Source organism: Acinonyx jubatus, chromosome X (assembly GCF_027475565.1).
Source record: "Acinonyx jubatus isolate Ajub_Pintada_27869175 chromosome X, VMU_Ajub_asm_v1.0, whole genome shotgun sequence".
NCBI lineage: Eukaryota > Metazoa > Chordata > Mammalia > Carnivora > Felidae > Acinonyx > Acinonyx jubatus.
This window is the reverse complement of record NC_069389.1, coordinates 1,515,981-1,527,461: the sequence shown is the minus strand read 5'-3', so window position 1 is coordinate 1,527,461 and position 11,481 is coordinate 1,515,981. Positions and strand designations below refer to the sequence as shown.

General features: G+C 52.2%; 1 protein-coding gene across 15 annotated transcripts in view; it reads right to left on the bottom strand.

Annotated features, from left to right (window-relative positions):
• Positions 1–563: 563 nt before the first annotated feature.
• The window catches only part of XG (Xg glycoprotein (Xg blood group)), a 31,227-nt gene continuing 20,309 nt past the window's right edge, over positions 564–11,481 (bottom strand). For 9 of the 15 annotated variants that reach the window (XM_053202009.1, XM_053202006.1, XM_053202010.1 and 6 more), the window contains 6 exons: positions 10,914–10,976; positions 8,492–8,542; positions 6,568–6,609; positions 4,763–4,798; positions 3,528–3,644; positions 564–2,174 (listed from right to left, as the gene is read on the bottom strand). In XM_053202009.1, coding sequence (XP_053057984.1) covers positions 2,158–2,174; positions 3,528–3,644; positions 4,763–4,798; positions 6,568–6,609; positions 8,492–8,542; positions 10,914–10,976 — 326 coding nt within the window. In that variant the 3' untranslated portion in view covers positions 564–2,157. The remainder of the gene's footprint in view (positions 2,175–3,527; positions 3,645–4,762; positions 4,799–6,567; positions 6,610–8,491; positions 8,543–10,913; positions 10,977–11,481) is intronic. The other 6 variants (XM_027052867.2, XM_053202014.1, XM_053202013.1 and 3 more) reach the window with 3 other exon arrangements.

Sequence of the window (11,481 nt, the reverse complement as noted above, 5' to 3'; positions counted from 1 at the left end):
GGAGGCAAGAAGTCTGAGATCCAGGCAGGGCAGGGCCGCGCTCCCTGTGAACATTGTACGGGAGGGGCTGTTGCAGACTCACCAACTTCCGGTTCCCCTCTTCTCCTTTTTTTTTTTTTTTAATTTTTTAAATTTATTTTTATTTTTTAAATTAATTTATATATTTTTTATTTTTTTATCTATTTTTATTTTTTTAACGTTTATTATTAAGAGACAGAGAGACACAGAGCATGAACAGGGGAGGGGTGGAGAGAGGGGAGACACAGAATGTGAAGCAGGGTCCAGGCTCCGAGCTGTCAGCACAGAGCCCAACGCGGGGCTCCAACCCACGGACCTCGAGATCACGTCCAGAGCGGAAGTTGGATGCTTAACGACTGAGCCACCCAGGCGCCCCATAATCCGTTTTATTCCAAATGGTGCCAACCTGAAAATGTGTTTCTGGGGGGAAGGGTGAAGGAAGGCCACCCAGTCCTCAGATACCTGCCAGGTCCCCCGGGATGGAGCGGAGACCATCTCAGACAGAACACACACCCAATGGACACACCACCAGGCCCAGGACGGGATTTACTCGATGCCTTATGATTTTTATTTTCCAGTGCTGTTTCATCAACGTCGGTGGGAAACAAAGAAGACGTCTTTTTACTTTATTTTTTTTTTACATTTCTTTTACACGATAAAAATGTACTTATGGCAGTTACAGGAAACCGATCGACGTATGTCGTTATGAATGCTTCCATTCCATCCAGGAGTGTCTGTGATGGTGTGGATGTGTCTGTCTGTCCACACACGCGCATACTTTTTATCAAGACTCAAAATAAACTCCTACCGAAACCCACAGAAAAGACTACAGAAAGAGTGTTGGGGCCACGAGGCTTTGTCACTTGATGGGGACACTGGAGAAACGTCGGAGGACATTCCCATCCCGATAGCAACCAGATGGTAACCACGGCCATCTTGAAAGTGCTCCAATCACATATGAATCACATCACATCAAGAGCGTTAGCTGTAAATTCCCTTTTCTATTTGGGGAGGTATTTCTAGGTCTTTCTGCATTCAAGTCCTCCCTGGAGACCTACCTCCCAGTCCATACCCATGAGCACGGTGCATACAACAATTTAGGACTTTCCTGGGTCCTCCTGATGAGTTCTGGATTGCAGTAACTATCTTTATGTTCAGTGCTGATATTTAGGGCAAACTCCAAAAGTCCTATAAGCATTTACGTTAATTGAATGAAACTCTATCAATGAGCCCAAATCCTTCCTTTTTCCCAGCTTCCCCTAAAATGTCGCTAAAATAGAAGCAAATACCTAGTATGCTTTTTAGATGCCTGAGGACTTAGAATTTTCTACTCCAGTAAAAAGGGGTGGAAAAAAGTAGAAACCAAGGAAAACGATGCCATTGCCTTCAACACAGTTGCCTACAGACTATCACATGAAAAATAATACGGGAAGACTCAACAGGCACAAATGACTGCCAGCCCCAATTTTCTCCCTTCCCAAAATACCGAAATCATAAGATTTTGCAGGAAAAAAAGAGAAAAAGTCTGCACAGATTGCCCACGATGTCTTGCACATCAGGGAGTGTATGAACCAGCAACTGGAAATGCCAGCCTTACTGTGTGCTAATAAGGGTTACATGGTCACGGCCAGCACTGAGCAGCGGGAATCCTGCTGTTCCAGCTGGAAGGGGGGGTGCTGGCTCCTTGAGGAAGACTTCCCATGGATTAGGTTTCTCCCAGAGCCCACTGGAAACCCTCAGAGGGTCCCCCAAAACCCCCAAAAGGAGACAGCACCCCACAGCCCGAGACCCCTTATACCTTTGCACCCCCGTTGTACTTTGGGACAATGTGCGCATCCTGCACCGTGAGGTAGTTCTGGGGAACCCACCACAGCCTCGCAATCTGGTCAAAGGAGTCATCGAACGTGCAGGTCAGACTGTCTTCTTAGGACCCAAGGCTTGGCTAACTTATCTTTATAAACACCCCCCTCCCCCATCTGGCGGATCAGAAATTCTTTGTCAGGCGGTCGGTCCCTTCCAGACAGAGACGCTTTAGGGTGGCGATGACGTCCGCAATGGAAGGAGCTGTCACGGGAGCGATACACGGGGACCTCGTCTACACTGAGCTTCTCTCAAAGCAACCGCGGGATCCTGAAGCCGTCACACGTGCTCTGGTTCTGTGAGGGAAGACGAGGAACACAGTGTCACCGCCAGGGACAAGAAAACTCCTCTGTGGCTTGATTTTCAAGCATTACCATGCTTTTTATGCTTTCCGCTCTTGAGGGCTTTGAACACCCTCAACGAACCAGCCACTCTATCTTTTTGGTCACAGCTAATATTTTTTTAGGGATGTGGTTTCCTTAACCTTCAAAGTCTCTGATGCGGGTGCTTTCATTCCTTCTAGTTTACAAAATAAACGTGAATCACGCTCAAACAACCCACTGTAAAGGAGGTCTGTCACCCTGTAAGTGGCAGCCCGACCCGATAACCGTGTCCCCACAAGCTATGCTAGGCCGACTGTGGGGCTGCGGCACACATACAGTTCACGAGGTTGTGCACTGCACCGCATCCCACCTAGAAGGGGCCAGTTCACCACATCGTGTGCACCCTTGCCTGTCTGAGGTCCCTAGTGTGAACAGAAGGTTAAGCGTCTGACTTGGGCTCAGGTCACGATCTCACGGTTCGTGGGTTCCAGCCCCACGTCGGGCTCTGTGCTGATGGCCCGGAGCCTGGAGCCTGCTTGGGATTCTGTGTCTCCCTCTCTCTCTGCCCCTCGACCACTTACACTCTGTCTCTGTGTGTCTTTGTCTCTCTCAAAAATAAATAAACATTAAAAAAATGAAAAATAAAATAAAATAAAACCCAGTTCGGCTTTACAGTCCTGCTTCTCCAATGCCCACACGTTGTTCACGGACTCGGTCCCCCTCTCCCGCCCCCACCCCCGCCGGACTTTCTGCGGGGCCCCGGGGACAGCGGAGATGCAGGCTGGCTGGCCCCAGCCTGCGTTTGGTCAATAGCCCGCATCCGCCAGCAGGGGGAGGCCCCGGGCAGGCTTTGGGGTTTTGACATCCCTTCTCGAAGGCTGGTTTTCACAGCGACCTTAGGGACAGGAAGGAGGGGAGGGCAGACACTCCCTGCAAATCCCAGACCCCGTCAGACGCAGGGGGCTCTCGGGACCAAAACTCAAGACACTGTCGCTTAAACTCGGAGCTGCTCTTTCCACAACAGAGGCCCCCGTGTCTGTCCCAGGACCCTCCCCGCAGAGATGTCCTCAGGGCCCTTCACTGACCACCTCTGCTCCCCAAGGACCGCCACCAGCCGGGCGCGTGATTCTCCAAACCCAGGAGCCTGTACCCAAAGTGGGACCAGAAAACCACGTGTGCTGGCTTCTCCCAAGTCCCCATGTGTCCCTCGCAAACATCCCAAGTGAAAACCATGTCCTCATGCCAGGGTGCTAGGCTGGCCGTCACCAGAAACAGCCCTGCTGAGTGACAGGCTCCGGAAGGAGCTTTCCAGCTCGAGACACTTGCCTCTTGTCCTGAAACAATTTCTCCTCCTGTTTCGCTGGAACCATCCCGTGGCAGCACCCACCAGCATGACCACCAACACGGACACGATGGGGGACACGATTTTCGCTATCGTGTTACCTGCCGGGTGGAGAGACGGAGAGGTTCTGAGAAAACACCCCGCGAGAAAGCCGTTCGTGTTAAATGCCTCCACATTCTCACGTCCCGCCCTCCCCACCCTCAACTCCGGACGAAAACATACATAGACACAGCAAATCCGAACGAGGAGCTAGCGGAAAGGGTTCTGCGCCTACCCTGCGTGGAGATCAGTAAGCACGTCTTCCCCATGCAGGACGTTCAAGATAGAACGGTGCCTGTGAGAGGCACTTGATTGGTTTTTCGTCTGCCTGTTGAATTTGACGGGTTTGTACCGTTTTCGAAGTAGAGTGTTTATGCAGGCCAAAGAAAATTTTTTTTTTTCTTCAACCAAAACGTGTCCTGACAGCCACAGGTCTGGACTCATTCACACCCCACAGGCTGACGCCTTCAAGGGAAGGTTACCGCACAGCTTTGGTTTCTCTCGTGCAGGACCTCGCGTGACAAAAGTCAACACTTGGAAAGAGAAGTCGTTGCCTGTGTGGACACTGACCCCCTGCGTCTTGTGTCAGGCGGGGTCGAGCCCCTGGCGGGTCGTAGGCAGGGATCCTTGGCCCCCATGGCACCTTGGCTTGGATATCGTCACCGGAGGGAAGCCTCGTGTGCCCGGACCCCACCCCAGCCTGCCATCGTCCCCCCCTCTTGCCGCGGGACCCCATACATTCTGTGCAGCCGTGTGTCTGGGCCGGATGTTCGTCGGTCCCCTGGACCGCACCCCTGCCCTGCGGCTGGCCGTGCGCTCTGGGGGCTTCACGAGGGCACAGCGCCCGTGCCCTCCTTCCTGTTCTCCTTCTCGGCCTCCTGAGCTGTGCGTTCAGCAAAGGACAGCCCTCGGTGGCACCGACACAGGCCCACGATCCCCACCGTGCCCTCGCGGCCACCAGGCATCCGGCGGCCTGGCGCGCGCCCTCCTTTCTCCTTCCCTGAGCCCCTGGGGCGCTGACCGCCCCCCGAAGGTACACAGGGCTGTTCAGGACCTTCCTTCCCAACGTGAAGACGGCAGGTGCTCTGTCAAAGACCAGAGGCGGGGACCACGCGGGCCTCGCGCACCCCATGAGAGCGTGTTTTTATTAAAGACGCGGGGCGTGGCCCCGACCCGTTACCTTGCTGGTTGCCGTACGTGGAGTATCCGTCTCCGCCTGGAAGGGGAAGGGGAAGGGCACACGGTCATGAGTGTGTTCCAAGGCGCGTCCAGCCCCAGGCGCTGGGCTCGCGGGTCCAAGCGCAGCGCACGACAGGCCCCCAGGGAGGCGGGGACACCCACAGAGGGAGCAGGTGTGCACGCCACACGACATGGTGAGGGGGGACAGGCCGCGGTGGAGACACACGGGGGTGCAGGTTCCGTGTCAGGGGTCGGGGTACATGCCCATGCACACATGTACGTGCAACAGATGTGAGCTCACACTCACATTCATGCACACACGAACCGATGTATGCACGCATAAGCACACACACGTGCATGCCTCCGCACGTGTACACGCCCACACACAGACCTATACACGTGCACACACCCACGTCCACACATGGACACGTGCACGCCCGCACACATGTACACGCCCACGCACAGGCCTACACACGTGCACACGCCCACCTCCACACATGGACACACACGTGCACACCTACACACATGTACACACCCACACACGCACACCTACACATGTGCACACACCTCCACACACGTGCACACGCACACCTCCACACATGGGCACACACATGCGTGCATGCCTCGGCACATGTACACGCCCACACACAGGCCTACACACATGTACACGCCCACCACACACGTGCACACACACACACACCTCCACACATGTACACGCACACACGTGCACGCCTCCGCATATGTACATGCCCCACACACACCTACACATGTGCACACACCTCCACACACGTGCACACGCACGCCTCCACACATACACACGCACACCTTCACACATGTACACGCACATGCGTGCATGCCTCGGGACACGTACACGCCCACACACAGGCCTACACACGTGTGCACGCCCACCACACACGTGCACACATGTGCACACGCACACCTCCACACATGTACACACACGTGCACGACTACACACATGTACACACCCACACACATGCCTACACACGTGCACACACCTCCACACGGGCACACGCACACCCACATGTACACACGAACACCTCCACGCATGTACACGCACACATGTGCATGTACACATGCACACATGTACGCGCCCATCTACACACACGTGCAACGCACACCTCTACACATGTACATGCACACACATGCACACCTACATGCATGTACACACCCACACACATGCCTATACACGTGCACACACATCACACACGGGCACACGCAGACCTCCACATACGTGCACACCCACACTCACATGTGCACACACATGCCTCCACACATGTAGACGCCCATCTACACACGTGTGCACTCACACCTCCACACACGTCCACGCACACCACACATACACATGCCTCCACACATGTACACGCCCATCTACATGCGTGTGCACGCACACCTCCACACATGGGCACATGCCCACCCACACGTACACACACACACACTACACATGCACAAGCCCACACAAACACCACACACGTGCACACACACCTCCACACACACGCACACGGCCACACATGTGCAAGAAACACTTGCACACGCGCACTGCACACTAACGCAGACACACATGCACGTACACACACAGACACATTACGAACTGTAAGCAGGGCTCACTTCCTTCCAAGATAGGGAAACAACTTCGCTGACGAGAAAAGCACACGAGTTAGACCCAGCTGGTGACCTGGTGTCCACACAGGACACAGTGCGACCCGCCCCCTGCCAGCGTGCAGTCGGTGTTAGTTCTCCCCGAGGACAGCCCGTCCTCGCACGGCGCGAACACAACAATCCCTTTACCATAATTATTTCCGTAAGAGTTGGGTCTAGAACGCCCTCCTCCTGCGGGGCAGAAAGAGCATGTGAACTGGAACCCCGGAAGTTTCCGGGGCCGCACCGAGAACACCCGACCCAAGATGCCGCGTGAGGCTGGGGAGATGTCGAGGCCGCCCTCCCCGTGCAACCGAAAGGTGCACCGTCCCCACGGCGTGGCCTCTGACCGCAGGGGACTGGAAGCTGAGGTCACACTGCACGGCCTTTGTCTCAGGGGGCTCGGAATCCCTCACCCCAGAGGATCAGGGGCCCCATGTGATGATGATTGCCAAGTTTTCAATAAAAAAAATTTCTTTTCAGGGCACCTGGGGGGCTCAGTCGGTTGAGCGTCCAACTTCGGCTCAGGTCATGATCTCGCGAGATCTCGCGTGATCTCGCGTGAGTTCGAGCCCCACGTCGGGCTCTGTGCTGACAGCTCAGAGCCTGGAACCCGCTTCAGATTCTGTGCCTCCCTCTCTTTCTGCCCCTGCCCCCGCTCATGCTCTGTCTCTTTGTCTCAATAATAAACAAACATTAAAAACAATTTCTTAAAAATGGCATCTGCTTTTGGCCGACAATTTCCCATTGCGTTATGGGGACAGGGCCATCTACGGGGTGACGGATGTCTGTCCCTGTCACCTTTACTTTGTAAAACGGGCTGTAAACTATTATTCCTCATACCAAGGCTGCGGAGATTCACGGACCACATCTCCAACAGGACCCCGACGCCTTGCAAATGCACCCATATGAGTCGTAACCCACCAGACCGTGACTCCATTCAGTTCTGATGCTGAAAGCCCGTAACCAATGGCAAAGAGAAAAGTAAATTCACGCTTTGCCTTTGACCCGTAAATTGACTGATGGGTGAACTGAATCAGAGGGACAAGTCTGCATTCATAAGCCCCAGGACGTCATGGGCAGAACGGGGACCCTGATTAACGACCCTGTATCACATCAGAATGCGAATGTATCGCATCTCAAAATTGCTAAGGGAAGGGGGCGCCTGGGTGGCTCAGTCGGTTCAGCCTCCGACTTGGGCTCAGGTCGTGATCTCACGGTTCGTGGGTTCGAGCCCCGCGTCCAGCTCTCTGGTGTCATCGCGGACCCTGCTTCCGCTCCCCTGTCTCTGTCCCTTGCTGCTTCTCTCCCACTCATGCTCTCTCTCAAAAATAAGTAAGCATTAAATTATTTAAGTCGCTAAGGAAGTAAATCTTAAAGGTTCTCATTTCGGAATAAAAATAAATAAATAAAATTTGTAACTATGCATCCCGATGCGATGCGGGACCAGCGGACTTACAGTCCCAATAATTTTGGAACAAGTCTCCAGTAGGGAACTGTTACTTTATATACATAGAATGAATGCAATGTTTACGTGCATTGTGTCTCCAATAAAAAAAAAGGAAAAAACAATCCGTAGCGTTTTCTTTTCCCAGCATGACATTTTGTCGTCAGTCTTCCCTTACAGAAGCAGACAACAAGCTGAGAGCTTCAAGATTGCCCGCTTACTTTGAGATACACTCAGTGTAGACAAGACCCCCATTACTTCCTGCTGTGGACACTTCCTTCCCTTCCTGCCAGGATCTGCCCGCCCAGAGTGTTTTCTGTTTGCAATGGTCAGCCGCTGAGCCGCGTAACAAAGATCCCCCCACACACCGATTCACCGGCTGCTGTTCCCCTAGTGTCAGTTGCTCTGTTTCTCACTACCTGCGTGCACACCTGGGTCCCTGGAGGGCAGGAGGCAGGCCAGCCAGAGGGTCAGTGCAGACAGGGCTCCAAACCCCGCACACCAGCACAGAGCCAACACCCAAGACCGCAGGAAGAAATTGTTGTGGGGATGCAAACAGGAGCCCTGGAAATACGACACCCCCTCCCGCCGCCCTCGCCCTCCGGGGGGCCCAAGTGTTGGACATACCGTAGGCGTTTCCGTGGCCGTCATTGTTGGGATAGTAGCCACCACCGCCAGCTGTGGGACAGAAGGCAGATTTCAGCTGAGCTCTGCTGGGACGCACAGGGTTGTAGCAGGCGTCTGCTTGGGTCGCTGGTGACGGCACCAAGCCATGCCCAGGAGTCACCCCAAAGGGAGCCCCATACGGCAGCCAAGAGCAGGGGCCGTGAGGGCACATCCAAGGGTGCCCCCAAAGTCATAGCTTTCTGTAGGAAAATTCATGCCCAGGCAGGCACCCCCACAGAAAGCTCTGTGCGGGGTGCCTGACGGGGCTCAGGCGGTTAAATATCGGACTTCAGCTCAGGTCATGATCTCCCGGTTCGTGGGTTCGAGCCCCACGTCGGGCTCTGGGCTGACAGCTCGGAGCCTGGAGCCTGCTTCCCATTCTGTGTCTCCCTGTCTCTCTGTCCCTCCCCTGCTCGCACTCTCTCTCTCTCTCTCTCAAAAATAAACATTTGAAAAATTAACAAAAAAGAAAAAGGTCTGTGCCTTCAGAGAGCACGTATGTATCCTGATGGCAGCAGATAAATGCAGGTGCATCCATCCCTGTCCTGCGGAGACATCTGAGCAGGACCAGAGACCCAGACACAGGGTCACCGTTCGGAGAAGGAAGGCTGGGAAGGCGGTCCCCACCATCAATGCTCTGTACCAAAGGCTACCCATTATTATCGTGTGATCATTACTGCAATAACGAGTCAAAGTTATTTGTTGGGGGTGTTCCAACATTGCAGAAAAGATGCGTGTGTGCATCCTGGTCGTCCAGATGACAAAGAGGCCCCTCCGCACGGTATCGGGGAGAAGTCCTCACGTACCTCTTCTGGACACTCGCAGAACTCGACACAGCAGAAACCTCACAGCCGTGCACGAGAGCCTCATACGTTACCCCCTGGCGGACACCGCACCCGTCTGTCTCGCGGAGGGCATGTGCTTTTATTCACGTATGAAAATGCCTATGAAGGGGGTCACTTTCTAGTCACACAGAAAACACTGCGTGAAAGCTTTCTATGCACGTGTGTATGGGTATGTGTGTGAGGGTGTGTGTGTGGACAAATACACACACATAGATATACACACAAATATACATACCTACATATGTAAAAGTAGATATACACATACACAGATATAGATATTATTTATCTGAAACTACTTATATAATGACACACATATAAAAATATACATATGTATGTATAAAGGTATATAAGTATACATACAGATATACAACTAACTATATATAAAAATATACCTACAGATAAATATACATATACATAAATAAAGATATATTTATCTAAAACTACATATATAATGATACACACCTATAAAAGTATACATATGTATGTATAAAGGTATATAAGTATACATAGAGATATACAAATAACTATATATAAAAATATACCCATATATAACAGTATATATACACTCAAAATACATACACAGATATATAAAGCTGTGTATATATCCATATATAAAGGTATGTATATACATATATAAAAATGCATCTATACACACGTATAAAGATATGTACAAAACTCGTGATATAAAGTCTATCTATAATCATGCACATACAAATATATATACATAAATATAAAGATATATGGAAACACATATATAAAGGTATGTATACACACTGTATATAAACACGTATGTATTTATAAAAGGTGTATATGCAGAGATGTATAAATATGTACATACACATATAAATGTGTATATATAAATATATAAAAAAGGATATATGATAAAGACATACAAATATGTGCATATGTATATAAAGGTACATATACATAAACATATATAAAGATATATTAATATATAAACGTGTTTATGTAAACATATGTAACACGATATATACATAAGTATAAATATATCCAAATATGTACATACATCTTATGTATGTACATATGTACATACGTCTTATGTATATAAAGATGTACATGTAAATATACATAAAGGGATGGATACGTAAAGAAAGGTACAGGGACTTATGTATCCAGACGTGTGTATTTACATAAAGGGACGTGTGCATACATGCAGATTTGGAGAGATGTGCGTACATAAAGCCCTGCACACAAAGCGGTACGTGGATACGTGGACGTATGCAAGTGTATGCCTAAAGGCCCGTATGCACACGTCCGAGCAGAGGCCGTAAAGGTATGCGCACACACAGGTCCATTCGGGCACACGTGCGTACACACGCCACCACCACCTTCCAGGGGAATCTGCCCCGTTTCCAGTCTCGCCCGCAACCTGCCCCTCCAGAGCGCCAGGGGTGTGAGGCCCACTGCACTGCGGCATCGGAGGGGACGCCCCGCACCCCGTGTTCGCGGGGCGCACCTTGCACCCAGGCGGGACCCGCGGCCTCCCCCCAGTCAAGTGAGAGAAGCCGTGGGCGTACCTGCGGGCGGCCTGGGCCTGGGCGGGTAGCGGCCGTCATCCTGGTCCCTGTTCCCAAAGTAACCTGTAGGGCGCAGCACAGAGCACTCCTCAAACCCCGCGCAGACAGCCCTCTGTAAACCCAGCCCGTGTGACCCGACGCGGGTAGCTTAGGGAGAGAGGGGTGGACCCTTTCCAGGACGCCAGGGGCGGTAACCAAACTGTGGGTGGGATGCCATCATTCCTGCGGGGAGAGCGCGGGGGGCGGGGGGGGGGGCCCAGAAGCCCGGGAAGGGCAGTTGGTGGGACAGACCCCGTCTGATCAAGGGAGATGCAAAACCGAGAGGAAGACACCCAACCCCAGGACCTTTGCACATGCCCTCTGCACTCAACACAGGCTACGCTTCCTGCCTCAGCCACTTCATCGGACCCCACGCCTCCCACACTTATCCATCCATTTGTTTCTGCCCCCTAGCACGCTGCAGGGGGCCACATTCCGTCGATGACCACCGAACCCCCATGCCCAGCACCAGGCTTGGCCCATCCAGAGTGCTCAATTAACCGCGTTCAAAGTCCTCCATGCAAGCACA